We start from the raw sequence: 24,442 nt of genomic DNA, 5'->3' as shown, positions 1-24,442 counted from the left end.
TCTAAATTATTGAAAAATATCTGAATGTTTGCTGGCAGCCTCAATTGTAAAGAAAAGCAGAAGAAGTGAAAATAAATACATAGGAAAGGTGTGGCTGAAGATAATTTCACCAGATCTTCCCCAAATTACTCCATACGTGGAACATCATGCAGTCACGATGCAGAGGGCTGAAAAATGAGGAAATCACAGGACTGAAATTCTATTCCCACTATTCTATGTTGATTTAAAACAAAACACATCACTTGTGATTCTCACTGACAATTGGAAAGATTCCAATATGCAGTACTACAGCCTGACAGTTGTTTTTGTTTTGTTAAAAAACTTAAGTTAGTGATTTAACCAAACTAAAGAGACTGCTAAATCTAGTACAATACCAGGCCACAAAACCATGCAGTTCTCCTCTTTAAACCCCATCACTGCTCTTCAGTCAGCTGATTCCATCCAATAATCAGGGTGTTAATCTCAGTGCCTCTCAGTTTGGGATGAAAAAGACCGTAAGACATAGGAACAGAATTAGGCCATTTGGCCCATCAAGTCTGCTCCACCACCCAATCATGGCTGATCCATTTTTCCCCTCCTCAGCCCCACTGCCCAGCCATCATAACCTTTGATGCTGTGGACAATCAAGAACCTATCAATCTCTGCCTTAAATACACACAATAACCTGGCTTCCACAGCTGCCTGTGCTAACAAATTCACCACCCTCTGGCTGAAGAAATTTCTCTGTATCTGTTTCAGTTCAACGCCCCTCTATCCTAAGGCTGTGCTATCTTAACCTAGACTTCCCCACCATGGGAAACCACCTTTCCACATCTACTCAATCTAGGCTTTCAACATTCAAAAAGGTTTCAATGACATCCCCCCCATCCTTCTAAATTCCAGTAAGTATAGACCCAGAACCATCAAACATTCCTCATATGATAACCCTTTCATTTTCAGATTCATCCTTGTGAACCTCCTCCAAACCCTCTCCAATTCCAGCACATCTTTTCTTAGATAAGGAGTCCAAAACTGTTCACAATACTCAAGGTGAGGCCTCACCAGAGCCTTATAAAGATTCGGCATTACATCGCTGCTCTTACATTCTAAACCTCTTGAAATGAATGCTAACATTGCATACGTCTTCGTCACTACTTACTCAATTTGCAAGTTAAACTTTAAGGTGTTCTGCACAAGGACTCAGATCTTTGGATTTTCTCCCTGTTTACCAAATAGTTTGCACATTTATTTCTTCTACAAAAGTGCATGACCATGCTTTTTCCAACACTGTATTTCACTTGCCACTCTCTTGCCTATTGTCCTACTCTAAGTCCCTCTGCAGTCCACCTGTTTTCTCACCACTACCTCCCCTCCACCAATCTTCATATCAGCTGCAAAAATGGCAACAAAGCCATTTATTCCATCATCTAAATCATTTATATACAGCATAAAAAGCAGTCCCAACACTGACCTCTGCAGTCACTGACAGCCAACCACAAAAGGATCTTTTTATTCCCACTCCCTGCCTCCCACCAATCAGCCAATATGCTAACCATGCCAGTAACTTTCCATGTAATACCATAGGCTCTTAACTTCATAAGCAGCCACATGTGTGGCACTTTGTCCAAGGCCTTCTGAAAATCCAAATATACCACATCTACTGCATCCCTTTTATCTACCCTACTTGTAACCTCCTCAAAGAATTCCAACAAGTTCGTCAGGCAAGATGCCTCCTCAATCTCTAACATTACCTCTTTCAGAAACCTAGGGTGCAGTTCATCTGTCTGGGTGACAAATGTACCCTTAGGTTTTTCAGCTTTTTAAGCACTTTCTCCCCTATAATAGTAACTGCACTCACTTATCTTCCCTCACATCCTTCAACACCTAGCACACTGCTAGTGTCTTCCACAGTGAAGACTGATGCAAAATATTCATTTAGTTCATCTGCCATCTCCTTGTCCCCCGTTATTATTTCTCTGGTCTCATTTTCTAGTGGTCCTAACGGTTGTACTATTTTGCTATTTGAGTATTTCTTCATTTTTGAAATGCATCTATACTGCATCTTCCTCATTTTTCCACATAAACTCAAGCCATTGCTGCTCTGCTGTCATCCCTCCCAGTATCTCCTTCCAACTTACTTTGGCCAAATCCTTTCTCATACCGCTGTAATTTCCTTTACTCCACTGAAATACTGCCACTTCAGACTTTACTTTCTCCTATCAAATTTCAAGTTGAACTCAGTCATATTGTGATCACTGTCTTCTAAGGGTTCCTTTACCTTAAGCTCCCTAATCACCTCCAGTTCATTACACAACACCCAATCCAGTATACCTGATCCACTAGTCGGCTCAACAACAAACAGCTCTAAAAAGCTGTCTTAAAGGCATTCAACAAATTCACTCTTGAGATCCATTACCAACTTGATTTTCCCAATCTACCTGCATGTTAAGATCTCCCATGACTATCATAACATTACCCTTTTGACACACCTTTTCTAATGCCCAATGTAATCTGTAGTCCACATCTCAGATACTTTTTTTGAAGCCTGTATATGGCTGTCATCAGGGTACTTTTATCCTTGCAGTTTCTTAACTCAACCCACAAGGATTCAATATCTTCCAGTCCTATTTCACATCTTTCTAATGATTTGATGCCATTCTTTACCAGCAGAGCCACGCCACCCCTCTGCCTACCTTCCTAACCCTCTGATACAATGTCTAACCTTGGACATTCAGCTGCTAACTACAACCATCCTTCAGCCACGATTCAGTGATGGCCACAACATTATACCCAACAATCTGTAAAAATACAACAAGATCATCCACCTTATTTCTTATAGTCCACGCATTGAGCTAATAGAGAGTACTGTATTTACTACCCTTTTTGATTCTGCATCCCTAATGAACTGATACTCATTTTGTTGGCTGCAATTTTGTCCTATAATAGTGAAAGTAATCCACACAAGATCTCCTTTGCAATTGATTGTAAAATGACAGTGGACAATACATCAAAAAAAGTTAAACTATATGATCAAGTGGTCAAAAATCAGGTTTAATATCACTGACATTTGTTGTGAAATTTGTTATGTGGCAGCTGTGTACATACATCTATTGATGCTTCTGGACACATCTTCAGTGATGTTCCTGGAATCATCGGGTGTTTCGGGTCTTTCAACATCATACAACCTCCCCCAGGTGACCCAGCCGGGGCTGATCAGACCCCAGCTTGTGTCCAGATGGCTAGCTACTTATGACTCCATGGCTGCCCTCTTTTGAGCCACAGCCATCTTCAGGCCCTCTCTGCCACATCGGGGGTACTACAGATGGCTCCCCTCTTCCTCTCTCCCTCGATGCCCAAAATGCTGAAGGCTCTAACTAAAGAACGGGCTACGAATCCCCTACAACCAATCTCCACTGGGAGACACCTCGCCTTCCATCCAGCCTGGTAACATTTGCTGACCAGCCCTGCGTACTTGGAGAGCTTCCTTTCAAAGGCCTCCTCCAAGCTATCTTCCCATGGGACTGTCAACTTCAGCAGCACCACTTGCTTAGTAGACTCAGACACTAGGACAATGTCTGTTCCCAGGGTGGTGGCTGCGATATGGTTGGGGAACTTCAGCTGCCCTTAGAGGTCCACCAACAGCTGCCAGTCCCTTGCAGAGGTCAGAATGCCTGCAGATGTTCTTTTGGCAGGTATTGGCTGCTCCCCAGCTCTTACAAAGGCAATGGTCTGCTTGGAGGGTCGGGACCGCTTCGCCCACTCAACTCCTGCGCTGATGGCTTCAGCGATGGGTCTTCAGGACCTGATCATACCTCCACCTGTACCGTCCCTCACCAAGTGCCCTTGCACAGCCGCTGAGGATCTGCTCCAGGGTTCCTCGCTTGGAGCACAGTGGGCACACAGATGATTGTGCCTTGCCCCATGTGTGCAGGTTTGATGGGCTTGGAAGCACATCGTACACTGCCTGGATGAGAAATTGGATGCGGTGTGGTTCGGCTTTCCAAAGATCAGCCCAGGTCACTTTCCTCTCAACCGCATTCTCCCATCTTGTCCAAGCTCCCTGTTGCTTCATTCCCACCGGCTTGCAGGCTCTCATCTCCTCCTGAACTAGTCGACGCCTTTCCTTCCCTCTGGTGTCCATTTGGGGAGTTGGAAAGGATCCTAGCCCAGCTCGGCCTCGTGTGACCACTCCCACCAGCCTCGCCTCTGCCTCCTGAACAGCTTCCTCTGCCCTCCACTTCCTGCCAGTACTTACTTGGATCTCTGCTCTAGCCACTTTCGGGTCACTTGAGTCCCTATACTGTAGCACTTCTCTGGCTATTGTTACCTTGAATTCTTCCTCCAAGGATTTGAAGGGCAGTTGCAGTTTGTTGTAGTGTCCATACAGCAGTACATTCCAATACATAATAATAAAAACTGTAAATTACACTAAGTACATATATTTTTAAAACTTAAATAAACAGTGCAAAGAGGAAAACAAAGTAGTAAGGTAGTGTTCATAGGATCAATGTCCATTCAGAAATAGGATGGCAAAGGGCAAGAAGCTATTCCTGAATCATTAAGTGTGTACTTGCAGGCTCCTGTACTGTCTCCCTGATGGTAGCAATGAGAGGAGTGGCATGCCCTGGGTGATGGGGGTCCTTGATGATGGATGCCGCTTTTCTGAGGCATTGCTCCTTGAAGATGTCCTGAATGCTGGGGAGGCTAGTGCCCATGATAAGCTGACTGAGTTCACAACTTTCTGTGCAGTGCCCCCTCACCATACCAGAATTCTCGAACTTCCGGTAATTCCCTCCCCTCCCTTCCTCTATCCCTATTTCACATCACCTCCCTCATAGTTCCGCCTCCTTCTACTACTTTGCATTGTTCTCCTGCCAATCACCTCCCTGCTTCCCCTCCCCCACCCCGTGTCTTTAAAATTACTGTTTTTTTCAACTACCAGCATTCTTCAAACCCTCCCCAAAGTTCTTCCTTCAGTCCTGATGAAGGGTTTCGGCCCGAAACGTCGACTAATCTTTTCAACTGATGCTGACTGACTTGCAGAGTTCCTCCAGCGCATTGTGAGTCTTCCTTTGACAACATCATCTGCAGATTATTTTGTGTTGGTGATGTAGCCAATTTGTTTGTAGAATGCTCTCCACAGTACAATCTCTTCATCTATTGTTTCAACTCAAGTTTACACTGGAGCTACAACATGAGCCCCTGTGAAAAGGACAAAAGAATTTAAAAATAACCTTGGGATGGTTATTATTCCTCTCACCTATGTTTTACTTCTTCATCATCGTCCTCTTTGAACTGTTTATTTGCTGGCTCCTTTTCATCTTTGTCTCTGTTCTGTGAATTAAAAATGTAAAAGTTAAATTGCTTTGTGATAGCTCTACTACTGGCATCTCCCAGCAGATCAATTCTTCATTTATCCACTTACATGTTTGTTTTTGTTACAAGGTTAACTCAAGACCTACACTTATAGTCTGAGCATTTACATGCTTGGCCCATCGGATTTCTAGTCAAAGGAAGCCCCAAGATGTTAACAGAGGCAGAGCAATGGCAATCCTTTGAATATCAAAGGTAGGCTGACTTCTGTGGTACAATAATTTAGCACTTGTCAGCCCATGCTTGAATACTGTCTTGGTCCCACTGTGCATAAGCAAGGACCACTTCATTTGCTAAGAACCTGTAAATGGAATTGAGCATTGCATTGTGCATTCAACAAAAATCCCGACTTCTGACATGTGAGGAGGGGAAGTCATTCATGAAGCTGTTAAATGTTAAGATGGTTGAATTGATAAAACAGACCTAAGAACTCCTGTAGTGATATCCTGGAGCTAGAGGATGATTAACCTCCAATGGTTAGGAACATCTTCCTATAGGCGAGGTATGATTCTAAGAACTGAAGCACATTGACTTCAGTTTTACGAGCATACCTTGACGCTACTAAATGCTAGCAGCAGACATCCACCTCCTCTCAACTTTGGCATCACAGCCTCAGTGAAAAGCCGTGATGAGGCCTCAGAGACGAGCTTAGGGCCAGGGAGATTACAGTGGGACAAGGCTGCATGGGAGGTAGGAACTGATATTTCCTGTAAACAGCTTCTCGAGGATCATTATGGCGATGGATGTCAGATCCACCAAACAGCAATCATTAAGACATAGTATTTTATTTTTCTTTGGTACTGGGATGATAATGGTCTTCCTAAGGCAAGTGGAAACCTCAGAATGAAATAGTGAGAGGTTAAAGATGTCCGCAATTACTCCTACCAGCTGATTTGCACAGGAACTAAGAACACATACGAGGACTCCATTTGGGACAGATGCTTTCTGCAGGTTCACTCTGCACAATACAGATTGGACATCTACAACAGTGACTGTGGGTAGAGGTACACTGGAGATTATCAGGACAGGTGGTGATATTCCATCCCCCTTCTATTCAATACACACAGTAAGGAGTGGATCTTCCAGTTCATACCTGGTTTCTGTTCTGGGAACACTTTGGTATATAATGCGCTACATACACAATTTATGATTAAGTCTGTGCCAAACTTAATTATCTTGATCATCCACTGAGTCTTTGAACATGGACCAGTCTACCAACTCAAACTACTTGTATAAAACCTCCTCCATTTCCACAGACGAGCACTATGTGTCTTTATACCCGATCCTCACAATTCAGCTTGGATTTATACACAGGGAGAAGCACAGATTGGTGGTCTGACTTACCCAGGTGTAGATGGGGATGGATCAGTAGGTGTTTTTGATGGCTGTGTAGCAATAATCAAGGTCTCCTGAGCCAGTGGTGGATAGAATCAAATTATCATCCAAATGAAAAAGAAACTGCTAGAGTAACTCAGCAGGTCCAAGAGTTATGATATGTAGTCGACATTTCCAGTGGAGATTGCATAGCTGCAGTTGCAATTTGGAAAACAAGCAATGATACTGACAGAAAGAAAATTTCGGCCTCCAACAGCAAAAAAAATCTATTTATTTTATCAAGGACAAAGGACTTTGTATCACAAATTATCTTCTGTATCACATCCGCTTTTGAAGGTAGAAATTATAAAGATGACCACTTGAGTTACATTCATTAGAACTTTTGCTTTTGGAGGCAGAAACTACCTTTAGTCAGTAACACTGCTTTTTGCCCTCTTTGTGATATCAATACACTTCAGCGGAGAGTACAGGTAGCAGTCTCCAGTCAGTAAAATCCTAGGCAATGCTCCAAAAGCTTTCTGAATAAGTACCATCCATAACCATTTCCACTATATGCTCCTGATTTAACTTTATGATGTTGATCAACATTTTCTCTACCAGTCAAAGCTTTAATTCTAAATGTGTACTTTTGCTTCAAGTTAAAAATTGTCGGCTCCAAGTCTCGCTTTCAGAGACTTAATGCCTGGTTTGTTTTTTTTCACCCTAGCACAGTATTGAAAAGTTAATGAGGCTGTTTTTAAAGACAACAAATTTGCCTTCTCAGACTGAGGGCATACATCCTTGAACTAAATATCATAAATGATAAACTTTCAGTGGTGTTCCGAAGTGGCGGTTTTGTCAAACTCGTGTTCCCCAACTTTGAGCTCTCCATCATTATTTTGATTGCCATTTACATACCACCAGCGGCAGACTGTAATCAAGCACCCAAGGTAGTGCATTTTGCCGTCTCCAAACAAGAAACAGTCCAACCCAACACATTTCAAATCAGTACTTCAACCTGGCTTGTTTAAAGAAATCCCTGTCCAGATACTATCAGCATATAACCTGTAGCCGGACGTTGCAACACACTAGACCACTGTTATACTAAGATAATGGAATGCCTGCTGCCCAGACCACATTTCCATAGATCTGATCACCTGACTGTCCTTCTATCTACATACAGGCAGAGGCTAAAGATCAAAGAGTTGGTCGTGGGAGGCAGAGGATTGCTTCAATTTGGTGGACTGGGCCATGGCCTGTGTATCAGGTTTGTTGATGACACCACTGTCTTAGTCCGAATCAAAGGTGGTGACAAATCAGCGTATAGGAGAGAGAATGAAAATCCAGCTGAGTGGTGACATATCCACAACCCCTTACTCAATGTCAGCAAGATCAAGGAGCTGATTATTGACTTCAGGAGGAAACCAGGGGTCCATGAGCCAGTCCTCAGAGGATCAAAATTGGAGAGGGTCAGCAACTATAAACTTCTTGGTGTTATTATTTCGCATCACTTGTCCTGGCCCCACCACACAAGTGCAATTATGAAGAAAGTATGGCAGTGCCTCTACTTCCTTGGAGGTTTGGGGGGTTTCAGCATGACATCTAAAAAATTGACAAACTTCTATAGATGTGCAGTGGAAAGTATATTGACTGGCTGCATTGCGGCCTAGTATGGAAACACTAATGCCTTTGAATGGAAAATATGACAAAAACTAATGGATACGGCCCAGTCCATCATGGGTAATAAAGCCCTCTCTAGCACTGACCACATCAACATAAAGCATTGTTGCAGGAAAGCAGCATTCATCATCAGGGACCCCCACTACCCAGGACAAGCTCTCCTCTCACTTCTGCCATCAAAGTGGTTGTACAGGAGCTTCAGGAATCACACCACCAGGTTCAGGAACACTTATCCCTATTAGTTCAAGAGCCTGATAGTTGAGGGGTGATAACTTCACTTGCCCCATCTTTGATACGTTTCCACAGCCAATGGACTCACTTTTAAAGACTCTTCATCTCATGTTCTTGATATTTACTGCTTATTTATTTATTTATTATTTTCTCTTTCTTTTGCATTTGCACAGTTTGTCTTAAACACTGGTTAAAACCCAGCTAGTGCGGTCTTTAATTGACTCTATTATGGTTATTATTCTATTATGGATTTATTGTGCATGCCCGCAAGAAAATGAATCCCAGAATTATATGTGGTATTATATATGTACTTGGATAATAAAGTTACTTTGAACTGGATATTTGGTTATTTATCTTAATGCCAAATGTAGGACTTCAATTAAATTGATAGAAGCACACAGTTACGGCAGCTCAAAATACTTCATTAACTGAAATCCTTTAGGATATCTACAGATATAAAGGATGGTCTGCAAGTTCCAATCTTTTTTTGTTTGATACTTTTTGATGACTTTGGAGCAACTTCAGTTTTATAGGGTTTGAAACAGTCTTTTCACATGGCCTGCTCCACCAAAAAGCAATTTAAAATTTCTTGTCCATCAGTTCATTTCCCAGCCCTTTGAATGCACAGCATCATGTTAAATACAATTCAGTAAGTGACAGCTTCTTTGCACCTCATCTGAAGAGCAAATACGAGTGAAAGACTGGATACTGTATATCAGTGAGTGGGCTTTCTTCAAATATACACATCAATATATTGTGTTCGATCAACAGAACAGCATAAAACAGTGAGGGCTTCCTATTGGTTCAATGTGCTGTTGACAACTACAATAGCCTTTAACAATTGATCTGGTTAAGATGAGTCAGCTCAGAATGCGTCAGGTATCATACTGAGGACAAGTTTTACAAGGTGAATTTACTTGTTGTAACTTGCAGAATCATTTAGCTTCCTCTAATATGCCCTTCAGCTTTTCTAACCCGACTTCAACTTTACTCTGGCTGGAAAAATCCAACTTATATGATCACTACTGCTCACTAAGTTCCTACTTACTTGGCTCCACATCTTTAGGCTCCTGTTCCCTATACTCTGGGACATAGTCTCCAACCCTTATCTAAGTGCAGCCTCACACACAACCCAGATCTCAGCACTACTCACTCCTATCCTTCCACTTCCTTTCCAGCTTTTGCTATTCTTTGCTTCTAAATTACATCTTTCAATTTTATGTTTGACTTCCCACTCTCTTTCCAGTGCAGTGTGTCTCTCCTGTTTCTACGAACAAGTAGCTGGTACCTCAAGTCTAAGTAGGAAAATGCTCACAAAATAGAAATTGACTTCTAGAACATAAAGCCTGAAAATTAAAGTACAACGTTCACTTCGCTCAAAAGTCAACCTTTATGCAGGTTAACTGTTTTTAAAAAATGATGATATGATTGTCATCTTTCCAGTAAGGTAGCAACATGCTCAGATGCAGCGACCTCAAAGGTGTTATTGTCCCTTTTGTTTTTAAAGAAGACCTTTTTTGTTTAAGATTGCAAGACACTGCTGGACATCAAGAACTTCAAGTACTGTAGGTCCAACCCACCAGACAGTTGCTGGTTGGCAAAGGAGCTGGACTTAGTGCGCACTATGTTACTGCCTGCTATAGAGGGGTGTCATAATCAATGCATGAAGCCGGTGTGTAGTCTAACAGTGTAATTGTCTTAGTTGTTTTTCTTGTGATCACAAGACTCTGTTGGGTATTGGTAATGTGGAATGTTGGAGTCCAGTTTATTGGTTTCTTGGTGGGACTGACGACAGGGGAGCTGCTTGACTTTGGTTGTAGTATGGGCTAGGCTTCACGCCACGGTGTTGCCTATTGCAGCCACCCCACAGAAGTGACACCAGAGGCAAAGCTGCATCCATGCTCTTGTCGGCACTGCCCTCCAGTGCTTGCCCGTTGGAAGACAAGCTGGATTGTGTTTGTCTACAGACTGATGCATGTTTAAGGCTGATTTATACCTGTGCATCAAATGTCCGCCGTAGGTATGGCGTAGCGGTGCACCCTACACTGCACTCTACACAAACCCTACACCATAGCCTAATGCGCACCTCTCTCAAAATGTAACTAGGCGTTGCAGTGACGCAGACAGCAACAACTGTGATTGGTCCGCTTGGTAGCATCACATTTCCTCCTACGCTGTAGTAGCTTCCCATTGGGCGACTGAAGGGCAGGGAAGGAACTCTGGCTGCAATGCTTTCCATAAGGCTTTACAGACCTCCGAAATTATGGAGGACCCTGTGCTTGATGCCAGTTTGTAGCTAAACTGCTACAGCCTGTTGACTTCTACCTGAAGCTAAAACTCAAATGGTGATCACCAGTCTCTGAGTATACTGTGCATACAATGATAAGAAATAAATGGCTGGAGACGATGAACCAAATCGTCAAATCTACCTGCCGACATCCGAAAATATTTGAAATGTAGTTCCTCGTCCCTCTCTCTCAGTGATTGGACAAGCACAGAAAATTCACCCTCCTTCAGTTTCAGTCGCCGTTGTTTGAAATTTGAGTTTCTTCGTGTTGAGTTTCACAAGTAATGAATTGTAAAACGGTAAATAAAAGTGCTCTGAAGCCTATCCAAAGTTCACAGGTTTCCAGAAAGGCTGAAGATTGAATGCACTTCCCCATTTAACATATTTTGTGACCACTTCACATTTTAAAAATAGCTAAAGCAAGAACAGGTCTAAAAGCAATATTAATGTTCTATATTCTGAGGAGTGTTATAGAGTGTAGTTGGTATTCATTACCAAGAGATGTGAATAACCAGACTAAAATCATTACATATAGATAAACCTATTAGAATGTTAAAATGAAGCTCTTAAGACCATAAGACATAGGATCAGAATTAGGCCAATCAGGACTGATCTATTATTCTTCAACCCCATTTTCCTGCCTTCTCCCTGTAACCTCTGACACTCTTACAAATCAAGAACCGACCAACCTGAGCTTTAAATATACCTAATGACTTGTCCTCCTCAGCTATCGTATGGCAATCAATTTGGCAGATTCACCACTCTCTGGCTAAAGAAATTCCTCATCTCTGTTCAAAAGGGGCATCCTTCTATTCTAAGGTTGTGTCCTCTGGTCCTAAAATCCCCCATATTGGAAACATCCTCTACATCCAATCTATTTCAATATGTGAAATGTTTTAATAAGCTTCCTCTCCCGCCGCTCCCCCCACCCCGCCATTCTTCTAAACGCCAGCAAGTACAGGCCCAGAGCCAAACGTCCCTACGTTAACCTTTTTATTCCCAGGATAATTTTCGTGAACCACCTCTGCACCCACTTCAGTGCCGGTACATTCTTTCTTAGACAAGAGTCCCAAAACTGCAAGTGTAATCCGACCAATACCTTATAAAGCCTCAGTATTGCATGATGCTTTTATATTCTAGTCCTCCTAAAATGAATGTGAACACTGCAATTGTCTTCCTTACTACCAACTTAACCTGCAAGTTAACCCTTAGGGAATAATGCACGAGGAGTCCCAAGTCCCTTTGCACCTCTGATTTCTGAATTCCCATCCTCTGATATCATCTGCAGTGGAGAAGAACCATTTCTTCAGTGCTACACTTTGGGAGATCCATCATAAAAAGAGACTATACTATTAATCACAGGATCCTCAACAGTGCTGATAAACAGAGGAATCTTGGGGTCCAGGTATACAGCTCCCTAAAAGGGCTGCACAGGTTGAAACATCAAGTGTATGAGGGAATTTTTTTCAGCTGAGAAGGGGAAAGTCAGAATCAGAATCCAGTCTTAATACCACCGGCCTACATCATGAAATTTGTTAACTTTACGGCATCAGTACAAGTTTTGGGAGGCGGAGGGCATGTAGTGCGATGGCCTTCGTCAACCGTGGGATTGAGTTCAAGAGTCATGAGGTAATGTGTTCAGTTCTGGTCACCTCACTACAGGAAGGATGTGGATACTATAGAGAGTTCAGAGATTTACAAGGATGTTGCCTGGATTGGAGAGCATGCCTTATGAGAATAGGTTAGTGAACTTGGCCTTTTCTCAGAGGATGAGAGGTGACCTGATAAAGGTGTGTAAGATGATAAGAAGTATTGATCGTGTAGATAGCCAGAGGTTTCTTCCCAGAGCTGAAATGGCTAACACCAGGGGGCATAGTTTTAAGGTGCTTGGAAGTAGGTACAAGGGGGTTGTCAGATAAAAGTTTTTTTTTAAAAACAGTGGTGGATTGGTGGAATGCAATGCCAGAGACAGTGGTAGAGGCGGATACAATAGGTCTTTTAAGAGACTCTTAGATAGGTACATGGAGGTTGGTACATGGTACATGGGTACATGGTGTATACACACACACACACACACACACACACACACACACACACACGCAGTTAAAATAAGTAGTGCAAAAAGAACAAATACAAGAATGTGGTGAGGTAGTGTTCATGAGTTTCAGATGGCAAATGGGCAGAAGCTGTTCCTGAATCACTGAGTGTGTACCTTCAGGCTTCTGTTCCTCCTTCTCAATGGTAACAATGAGAAGAGGGCATATCTGGGTGCTGGAGGTCCTTAAAGAGGGGTGCCACCTTCCTAAGGCATCACTCCTTGGAGATGTCTTGGATACTACGGAGGCAAGTACCAATGATGGAGAAAGGTATTTTTACAGTTGGGGGGGCAGAAGAAGAGGAGACTCGTAGATAGATACTACAATAGTATACACTTCTCGCACATGTTCAAATTCTATTATGCAAAACTAAATCCACTATGTCTGGAAATTTAAAGGCTGCCAAATAACCATAAAGAGATCCAAAATATCCTCTTTAAAAAGTTATTAATTTTTCTACAGGAGATAGACTCGCTGTTTCCACCTAATCTGGGCTAAATACTACATGTGGATAATGCCTCATCTATCACAAGAAATTCCTTCATCATGGAGTATCCATGATCCAACACCAAAAAAGCACTGCACCATTCACTGCAAGTCTTACACTAGCTTACAGGCAACCCCTCCAGAACAAAGATCAAGACAAGAGTTTATAAATGAAACTGGTAAATATCAACTGCTGGTTAAGCAGGTTTGCTGGGCATAGTCTTTCTTACCCCAACTTGTTGCAAAGACAATACACTGCTGTTCAAACTGCCACGTAGTCTCATTAACTGTCCATCTACTGATACCAATGAGAAATATTTATGAAGCACTATGTGCAGAAGGCCACAATAAACCTTTGATTTCTGTATGCAAGATATGCTCGTTGGAGAACACCATTAGCTGACAGCCAAAAGGCAGTCCCACCAAAAGACCTCAAAAAAATAAAACTCCACATTCCAATCTGAAATTGTGCAGCCACTGCAAATTCCAAATTCAACAAACTGAAGAGTGGCTCCAGCAACCCAAATTCTGACAATGGCAACCCAAATCAATCATCACCCACTTTAAGCACTCTTATTCCATATAAGAGTTTTTGTTTGTGTCATCACCATCACAGTGCCTCATCTAATGCCAATGAATTATTTGCTGCTTTTGACAACAAACTTTGCCTAGCTGTAAGATCAGAATCAGGTTCTGACATGTGAAATTTGCTGTTTTACAGCAGCAGTACAGTGCAAGACATAAAAGTTACAAGTTACAAAATAATAAGAGTGAAAAGATAAATGTCGTTGTGTTCATTGGTTCATGGACTGTTCAGAAATCTGATGGCGAAGGGGAAGAAGCTGTTCAGGCTTCTGTTCCTCTTCCCTGATGGTAGGTATGTGAAGAGAGCATGTCCTGGATAGTGAAGATCTTTTAATAATGGATGCTGCCTTTTTGAAGCATTCCCCCTTGAAGATGCCCTCATTGACAGGGAGGGTTGTGTCCATGACGGAATTTGTTGAGTCTACGATTTTCTGCAGCCTTTTGCTATCCCGTGCATCCGAGGCTTCATACCAGGTTGTGATGCAACCTGTCAGAAAGCTCTCTACCTTACACCTGTAGAAATTTACAAGGTGATGCACCAGATCTCCTCAAACCCCAAATGAAGGAGAGCTGCTGGCATGTCTCTGTGATTGCATCTGTGTTGGGCCCTGGATAGATCCTGAGATGTTGGCACCCAGCAACTTGAAGCTGCTCACCTTCTCCACAACTGACTGCCCAACAAAGGATGGTAAGTGTTCACCAGACTTCCTCCTCCTGAAGACTGCAAATCAATTGCTTGGTCTCACTGATAATGAATGCAAGGTTATTGTTATGGCTCAATCAGCAGATCTACTTCACTCTTTTAGAGGAGAGTTTAAAGGAAAATTGAGGCAAGATGTTTTTAAAACTTCTGTTTTACATACAAAAGGATGATAGATATCCTGGAACGCACTGCCAGGGGAGGTAATAGAAGCAGATAATGTAGCCATGTTTCAGAAAAGTTTAGATAGATGTGAACAGGCTGGAAACAGAGGGACACTTGTAGGCAATTGTAGGCAGTTGGAATTAGTTTCATGATAGTTGGCACAGTCCTAGCAGACAAAAGGCCTGTTCCTGTGGTGTACTTTTCTATATTCCAAGCTCCATACTAGTGTTTCCATGCAATAATAAAAGCCTTAAATTGTAGCAACCTTATCACAATATAACTTTTCATTGAAATCAAATAAATAAGATTCCCATAAAGGTTTTCTTAAACAGAAAGATTCAATAATTGCTGTGGAATTGTAACCAAGCACAGATTAATTTGAGTTGAATTGCTGTTATATCTTCTGTCTCAATAGATATCCAAAATGCTTCACCTAAAATTAATTTTATGCACAGTGGATGTTATTATGTAGGTAAACATATCAACTATTTTGCAGATGGCAAATACCCTCAGTGTTAAAACAAACGGCTGGTTAATTCACTTTTTTTGGCAGTAAGCCAAGTGAATGAGTCCTGGCCATGACCCAAACAGAACTCTGGTCTACATCAATGCTTTCCAACATCACAACAGTAACTATACTTCAAAAGATACTTCATTGGCTGCAAAATACTCCAGGATATCCAAAGGCCATGAAAGGCCCTCTGCAAATAAGTTGTTCCCCCCCTTAAATATTGTGTTGGGAATTTCGACAGTGAAACCACTAAAAAACACAACTGTCACTATTGCCTGATTTAGTCACCCGAGAACTTAAACTGTTTCTCAGCACTTCTGATAAACATTATGAATTTCCCTATTCCATAAACCAAGTGAGGCATCTGTTAAGAATTTTTTTAAATTAACTAATCTGAAAAAATCTATGGGAAGGGCCAGTAAAAGCAAGTATTTTAGATTGAAGACAATGATAGGAAGCAACTACATTCCTGGCAACATGCAAATTATACACTGAGGTAAATACTGGAACAATTTAACCTGCAGTACTCTACAGGAAAAGATTTTTTTAAAAAAAAGATTTCAGAACAAAACAAGGTGGTGTTAAAGGGCCTTTTTCAATGCTGGTGTCATCAGCATAACTTTTCTTTTTAATCATTAAGTACTGAATGGATTTGAGAGAATCACTGGTGGCTCAAGGGAAAACTGCTACCTACCACTTATTACTGAGCTACTTTCACCCAACAACCAAAGTTCAATCTCTGGTATGCATCAAACCATTACCACCGGCCTCAGATCAGTTAGGAAAAATCACAAATGACCTCAAAGTTTGTGGTTAGTGGGTGAAGTGCACAGAGTAGGGCATCCAAAGTTTCAGTTATTTAATGAGATTTCCTACCACTGCTGATGCAGTTAATTGTTACCACTAACCTGTCCCCCTTAGATGAACACTCACTAACCAAAATCTTCCATAAAGAGTCCAGATATATGAGAGGTGATTGATATGTTTGTGGCCTAAGGTAAAAGGAGTCAATTTTAGAAAACCTAGCACATTTATTTTTCAACATAGTCCCATTTTACATTTACACACTTAGTCCAGCGGTCGTGGAGCATACAGATCCCTTCTTTGTAGAAGTCGGCGTCTTGGACCTCCAGAAGTGGTTCACAGCAGGGGTGATTGACAAGTTTGTGGCCTAAGGTAGAAGGAGATGAGTTATACAACTCTCGTTACATGCACGTGCAGTTCAATTCTGAGTGATTATGCAGAAAGTTCGAAGTTAACAACTCATGGCCTTCCTTGGAATGTTTCTGCAGGTACTCAGTGAGCCAAGGATGGTAAGAATTTAAATGCTTTCTGTAGATGCAGCAACTAAAGTTTCTCCACTTTCTGATGCCTTTGGATACTGTTAGAACACAATGCTGTTGATACCAGCAGACCAAACTTGCCAACCCCAGGCTCAGGTTTCATCAAGACTGCTGAGCTCCAGACCTCATCACAGCGTTTGTCCAGAAAAAGCTGAACTCCAGAGGTGACATTAGAGAAGAATTTTAGAGTTGTACACTTTGATAATAAATGAACCTTTGAACAAGAGAGTGACAACCTGTAATATCAATCTTCCTCCTGGGGTTTGTGCCAGAAAAGAATATTGTCTTTTGCAACTTTAATACTAATCATTACTAACCATCATACCTCTCAATGCATTCTCCAAATCAAGCCAAGCTAATTTTCCTTCCATATTTCTTTGTGATTTTTTTTGTTGCATTCTCACTGCAGCAAGTGAAAGAGAATTACCTTAAGTTGTCACATATGCATCGACACATACAGTGAAATGGATTCCTTTCCTTCAAATCAGCAAGGATTGTGCTGGGCAGTCCACAAGAGCCGCCATGCTTCCGTGCCAACAAAGCATGCTCACAACTCACTAACGCTAATTGTACATCTTTGGTATGTGGGAGGAAACCAGAGCGCCCGAAGGAAAGACAAGCAGACACAGGGAAAATGTACAAACACCTTACAGGGAGTAGTGTGAATTGAATCCCGATCGACAATCACAAGCACTGTAAAGAGATGCGCTAATATTATGCCACTGTGCCACCTGGTTTGCACTGAAGCACAACACTTTCAAACCAAGTGTAAAATTTACTATTGTCTCAAAGGTTCAAAAAGATTCAAACTATGTATCCAACTACAACTCTGAAATTCTTCTTCTCCAGAGGGCCACGAAATAAAGAAATAACATAGAAACATAGAAATCCTATAGCACAATACAGGCCCTTCGGCCCACAATGCTGCGTCGAACATGGACTTACTTTAGAAATTACCTAGGATTACCAATAGCCCTCTATTTTTTTAAGCTCCATGTACCTATCCAGGAGTCTCTTAAAAGATCCTATCGTTTTCGCCTCCACCAGTCTTGCCGGCAGCCCATTCCAAGCACTCACCACTCTCTGCGTAAAAAACTTACAGAAGAACATAAGAAATAGGAGCAGGAGTAGGCCATCCAGCCCATCGAGCCTGCCCCGCCATTCAATAAGATCATGGCTGATCTGTCCGCGAACTCGGCTCCATCTACCTGCCTTTTCCCCATAACCCTTAATTCCCCTACTATGTAAAAATCTATCTAACTGTATCTTAAATATATTTAGTGAAGAAGCCTCAACTGCTTCCCTGGGCAGAGAATTCCAAAGATTCACCACTCTCTGGGAAAAACAGTTTCTCCTCATTTCCGTCCGAAATCTTCTCCCCTGAATCTTGAGGCAATGTCCCCTAGTTCTAGTCTCACCTACCAATGGAAACTATTTTTCTACTTCTATCTTATCTATCCCTTTCAAAATTTTGTATGTTTCTATAAGATTCCCTCTCATTCTTCTGAACTCCAGAGAGTATAGTCCCAGGTGACTCAATATCTCCTCATAGGTTAACCCCTTCATCTCTGGAATCAACCTGGTGAACCTCCCCTGCACTGCCTCCAAAATCAGTATATCCTTCCTCAAGTATGGAGACCAGAACTGCACACAGTACTCCAGGTGCGGCCTCACCAGTAGTACCCTGTATAGTTGCAGCATGACCTCCCTGCTCTTGAATTCCATCCCTCTAGCAATGAAGGTCTACATTCCGTTTGCCTTCTTAACAACCTATTGTACCTGCAAGCCAACTTTTTGTGATTCATGAACAAGCACTCCCAAGTCCCTCTGCACAACAGCATGCTACAATCTTTCACTATTTAAATAATAATCTGCTCTTCTATTATTCCTTCCAAAGTGGATGGTCTCACATATACCAATGTTGTATTCCATCTGCCAGACCTTGGCCCACTCACTTAACCTATCTATATCCCTCTTCAGACTCTCCACATCCTCTGCACAATTTGCTTTTCCATTCAGTTTAGTGTCATCAGCAAATTTTGCTACGCTACACTCAGTCCCCTCTTCCAAATCATCAATGTAAATGGTAAACAGCTGCAGGCCCAGCACTGACCCCTGTGGCACCCCACTCACCACAGACTGCCAACCAGAGAAACACCCATTTATACCAACTCTCTGCCTTCTATTGGTTAACCAATCCACTATCCATGCCATACACTTCCTCTGACTCCATGCATCCATATCTTATTTATAAGTCTCTTGAGCGGCATCTTATCGAATGCCTTCTGGAAATCCAAGTATACAACATCCACCTGTTCCCCTCTATCTACTGTACTCATTATGTCCTCAAAGAACTCCAGTAAGTTTGTCAAACAGGACCTACCCTTTCTGAATCCATGCTGCGTTTGTCTAATGGAACCACTCCTTTCTAAATGTTTCTTCCTTAATGACAGCTTCAAGCATCTTCCTAACTACAGATGTTAAGTCGACTGGCCTATAGTTGCCCATCTTTTGCCTACATCCATTTTTAAAAAGTGGCGTGACATTTGCGGTCTTCCAGTCCGCCGGGACCTGCCCAGAGTCTGAAGAACTTTGGTAAATGATTACCAAAGCGTCTACTATAACCTCCGCCAGTTCCCTCAGCACCCTGGGATGCATCCCATCAGGACCAAGGGACTTATCTACCTTCAGGCCCTCTAGTTTGCTCATCACTTTCTTTTTAGTGACAGGTTTTATCTAGGTCCTCACCTCACATTTCATCCATAACATCATTCTTTGGCATACTAGATGTGTCCTCCACCATGAAGACTGACATAAAATAGTTGTTCAATGCCTCAGCCATTTCCTTATCACCCAATATCAATCTCCCTTCTCGTCTTCCAAACGACCTACGTGGACTTTAGTCACCCTCTTCTGCGTTATATATTTATAAAAACTTTTGCAATCTGTTTTTATATTTTGTGCTAATTTACTTTCATACTCTATCTTCCCTTTCCTTATTTCTTGTTTAGTTGTTTTTTGTTGCTTTTTAAAGTTTTCCCAATCCTCCAGTCTCCCACTGCTCTTTGCGATTTTGTACACGAGCTTTTAATTTGATACCACTGTCTTTTATTTCCTTAGTTATCCAAGGCTGGCTCTCCCCACACTTACTATCCTTACTTTTGACTGAAATATTCTTTTGTTAAGCACTGTGAAAAATCTCTTTGAAAGTATTTCACTGTTCCTCAACTGTCCTACCAAATAGCCTGTGCTCCCAATCCACATTCGCCAACTCCTCCCTCATCCCATTGTAGTCTCCCTTGTTCAAGCATGATAAACTAGTTTTAGATACCTGTATAACTATTTCATCCTCCACCTGTATGCAAAATTCAATCAAACTATGATCATTCTTTCCAACAGGATCCCTGACTACAAGATTGTTAATCTTACCTGTCTCATTGCACAGGACTAGACCTAAGATAGCATTTTCCCTTGTAGGTTCACTAACATGCTGCTCAAGAAAGCCATCACGGATGCATTCTATGAAGTCCTCCTCAAGACTCCTTGACCAACCTGATTCACCCACTCTATGTGGAAGTTAAAGTCATGGGGGATTTTAACTGCTGCTCCATTCTTTCAAGCCTCAGTTATTTCTTGGTTAATCGCCTCTGCCACTGCAATATTTTTATTAGGTGGTCTATAGACAATACCCACGAGTGATTTTTTTCCCTTTACTATTCTTAGTCTCTACCCAGATGCACTCAACATTCTGCTCTGTAGATCTTATACCGTCTCTCACAATCGACCTGATCTCATCCTTAATTAAGAGCACCACCCCACCTCCTTTGCCTTCCTGCCTATCTTTCCGTATTACCTGATACCCTTGGATATTTAATTCCCAGTCATCTACACCTTGAAACCAGGTTTCTGTAATGGCCGCAAAATCATGCACCTTTGTACTGATCTGTGCCACAAGTTCACTAACCTTGTTTCCAATACCACGGGCATTTAGATAAAGTGCCCTTATACTCATTGTCCTTTTAGAATCTAGTGACCTATGCGATGTTTGCTGTTTACTTTTATGCACTCTACTCTTACTTTTTTCTTCACTGACTCTAGCTTTGGTCCACACGACCCAATGTACATCGGTGGTGCGCAAGTGTAACAGGTCAAAAGCTTTAAGTTCCTCGGGGTCAATATCACAAATGACCTGACTTGGACCAACCAAGCAGAGTCCACTGCCAAGAAGGCCCACCAGTGCCTTTACTTCCTGAGAAAACTAAAGAAATTTGGCCTGTCCCCTAAAACCCTCACTAATTTTTATAGATGCACCGTAGAAAGCATTATTCTAGGGTGCATCACAACCTGGTATGGAAGTTGTCCTGTTCAAGACCAGAAGAAGTTGCAGAAGATCGTAAACACGGCGCAGCACATCACACAAACCAATCTTCCGTCCTTGGACTCACTTTACACCGCACGCCATCGGAGCAGTGCTGCCAGGATAATCAAGGACACGACCCACCCAGCCAACACACTTTTTGTCCCTCTTCCCTCCGGTAGAAGGCTCAGGTGCTTGAAGACTCGTACGGCCAGATTTGGGAACAGCTTCTTTCCAACTATGATAAGACCGCTGAACGGATCCTGACTGGGATCTGGGCCGTACCCTCCAAATATCCGGACCTGCCTCTCGGTTTTTTTGCACTACCTTACATTCCATTTTCTATTTATGATTTATAATTTAAATTTTTAATATTTACTATCGATTTGTACTCCAAGGAGCCGGAAGCACAGAATCAAATATCGCTGTGATGATTGCACGTTCTAGTATCAATTGTTTGGCAACCTAAAGTCTCTGCATCACTTCCCTCTTCTTTTCTGTGTGGGTTCCCATCCCCCTGCCATATTAGTTTAAAGCCTCCCCAATCTCCCTAGGACACTTACCCCAGCCCTGCCCAGATGTAGACTGTCCGGACAGTACTGGTCCCACCTCCCCCAGAAGCGATTCCAATGCCCCAAGAATCTGAAACCCTCCCCCCCACACCACTGCTCAAGCCACATATTCATTCCAGCTATCCTGCTATTCCAACTCTGGCTAGCAGGTGGCACCAGTAATAATCCTGAGATTATTACCTTTGAGGTCCTACTCTTTAATTTATCTCCTCGCTCCCTAAATTCAGCTTGTAGGACCTCATCACACTTTCTTCCTATATTGTTAGTACCTACATGCACCACGATAGCTCGCTGCTCACCCTCCCTTTTCAGAATGCCCTGCAGCCTCTCTGAGACATCTCTGACCCTTGCAGCTGGGAGGCAACACATTATACGGGAGTCCCGTTTGTGGCCACAGAAGCTCCTCTCTATTCCCCTTACCATGGAATCTCCTGCCACAACAGCTCCGCCACTCTTTTTCTTGCCCTCATGCACAGCAGAGCCACCCATGGTGCCAAGGTCCTGGCTACTGCTGCCTTCACCTGATGAGCCATCTCCCCCAACAGACTCCAAGCGGTATATCTGTTTTGGAGGGAGATGACCACAGGAGACACCTGTACTATCTTCCTGTTGGTCACCCATTCCCCATCTTTCCTTACATCCTTAAACTGCAGTGTAACCAACTCACTGAATGCGCTATCCACAACATTCTCAGCATCTCGGATGCTCCAAAGTGAGTCCACGCGCAGCTCCAGTGCAGCCATGCGGTCTGTCAGGAGCTGCAGCTGGACACACTTCCTGCACACGTAGTCTTCAGGGACACTGTCAGCCTCCCTGAGTTTCCACATGTCACAGGAGGAGCATGGCACAGGTCTGAGCTCACCTGCCATGACAGAGCAATGGATGTTAGTGGAAGAGGACCACAGGAGAACGGGAGGAGTCTGCTGGGGAAGTCGAAGGCTGTTATCTGTAAATCTCTGGCAATCAGTTCTTCGCCTTGACCCTTCTTCGCCAAAGCCCCGTTTGAGCCAAAGCCCTATCACTCTGCTACCCTCTCACTCCGCTGCCCGCTGTATATGGCGGTCTTCTGACATCACGTGCCTGCGCAGTCTTGTCTCTCTTTACCCCGAATAGTAAAATGCCTTCTTTCCAAAAATCCTGTCAGACATTCCACTCGAAGCCTTCTTGCTTCGAATCTTACCCCTGACATCTTCTCTGTACCTAATCCCAAGCACCTTAAAACTGTGCCCTCTCATGTTAGTCATTTCAGCCTTGGGAAAAAGCCTCTGACTATCCTCACTCTCAATGCCTCACTAACATGAAAGTTGTTCAGAGAGAAAAATCAAACCTACCCACCTACCCTCCTGTACACAAATAAGAGGATCTCAATCATCAACTCCCAAACCCCCTCCCCTGCACAAAATGGAACAATTTAAGACTCCAAACCCCTTCCGACTCAAAATAACTAACAGAATGCAATTAGAACGTCAAACCCCAAGCCCCTTCCCTCTTACAACAAAATGAAAAAGAACAGGTGAAAAACGCAATATAAAAACTGTAAGTCTGAGAAAGTGCAGTCCATAAATGCAATAGTCCAATCGATAACACAGAAACATTGTAACATCCTCCATCAAAAGAAAATGACACCACTCGAAAGTAGAGAGGCCTACCCGCCTGCACAGCGAGCCACACGGTGATAGGACACTCACAAATCCCTTCTCTGGCAACAATCAAAAGGCCGTCAGTCAGCCATGAACTCTAGCTCGCCTTCCGCATTAGTCTTGATGTCTCAATCTTGCTCGATGCTTTAATCTGCAATTAATGGACACTTTAACTGGCAAAATGGAGTTGAACATCGGCTCAAGGCCATCCTAGTATGCTCTCACATCACGGAATCTTCTCGGAGACAACAAAGTGCTGGATCATTCAGTTGATCTCTAGACTGAAAATCACAGGCTCTACCAGTCACGGAAACACACAAGATGAAAAGCAGGCATAACAGTAGTAAAACAGACTTTTTCGTGGGCTATCTGGAAGATGTCAACCAAGGGAACACTGTACGCTGGCGCCATCTTGACTGGAAAAGCTCCATTAGCTCCTCAAAATACTGATCCGGAAAAGCATCTTAAATGCATTCTATGACTTCATCTTCCAGTGCTATCAACATATAATTTATAATTCCATAATTACTGTACTGCCATTACACACATCTAATTTCATCATTTTTGCCACACCCAATGTTACAACTATCATTTCTTGGCCAAGGAGTAACTTCCATCAATATTTTCACCCCAGCTTTTTTTTAAATATAAAGCTTAACCCAAAATGTTTCAAATTTAGCATCATGACCTGTCTTGTCAAGATAACTTTTCACACCCTTTTCCTTTTTGTCTGCCTAAATATAGAATAATGGAATACTTAGCTTCTAACTTTAGTCGCACTGCAGCCATGTGCAATGAGATCATATCTGTTTACTTCTACTTGTGCTGCTTTACTACGAAAGCAGTGAGCATTTAGATATAATACTTTTAATTTTCTATTGCAACATCTTTTAACACTTTAACTCCCTCTATTGCTCAACTTTTTTTGTAATTTAATACTTTAACATCCAGTTCTTGCTTCATCTGTCTCCTTTCCAAATTTGAAGTTCCTATTCTCTTAACAAACTAGCTTAACCCCTCCCCTTTAGCCCAAGCAAACCCCCGCTAGAATAGTTGTCCTGGTCCTGCTGAAGTACAACGGGTTCAAATTAGAATTATTTTCAGAGTTAAACAGCAAAGAAAT

General features: G+C 42.4%; 1 protein-coding gene across 3 annotated transcripts in view; it reads right to left on the bottom strand.

Annotated features, from left to right (window-relative positions):
• The window catches only part of ccdc12 (coiled-coil domain containing 12), a 90,282-nt gene that overhangs the window by 29,584 nt on the left and 36,256 nt on the right, over positions 1-24,442 (bottom strand). For all 3 annotated transcript variants that reach the window (XR_010019082.1, XM_063057270.1, XM_063057277.1), the window contains exon 2: positions 5,240-5,313. Coding sequence is in view for 2 of the 3 variants with exons in the window: in XM_063057270.1 (XP_062913340.1) it covers positions 5,240-5,313 (74 nt within the window). In the remaining variant the exon portion in view is untranslated. The remainder of the gene's footprint in view (positions 1-5,239; positions 5,314-24,442) is intronic.

This window comes from Mobula hypostoma, chromosome 1 (assembly GCF_963921235.1).
Source record: "Mobula hypostoma chromosome 1, sMobHyp1.1, whole genome shotgun sequence".
Lineage (NCBI taxonomy): Eukaryota > Metazoa > Chordata > Chondrichthyes > Myliobatiformes > Myliobatidae > Mobula > Mobula hypostoma.
The sequence above is the reverse complement of the archived record's forward strand: the minus strand, read 5'-3'. Positions and strand labels throughout refer to the sequence as shown.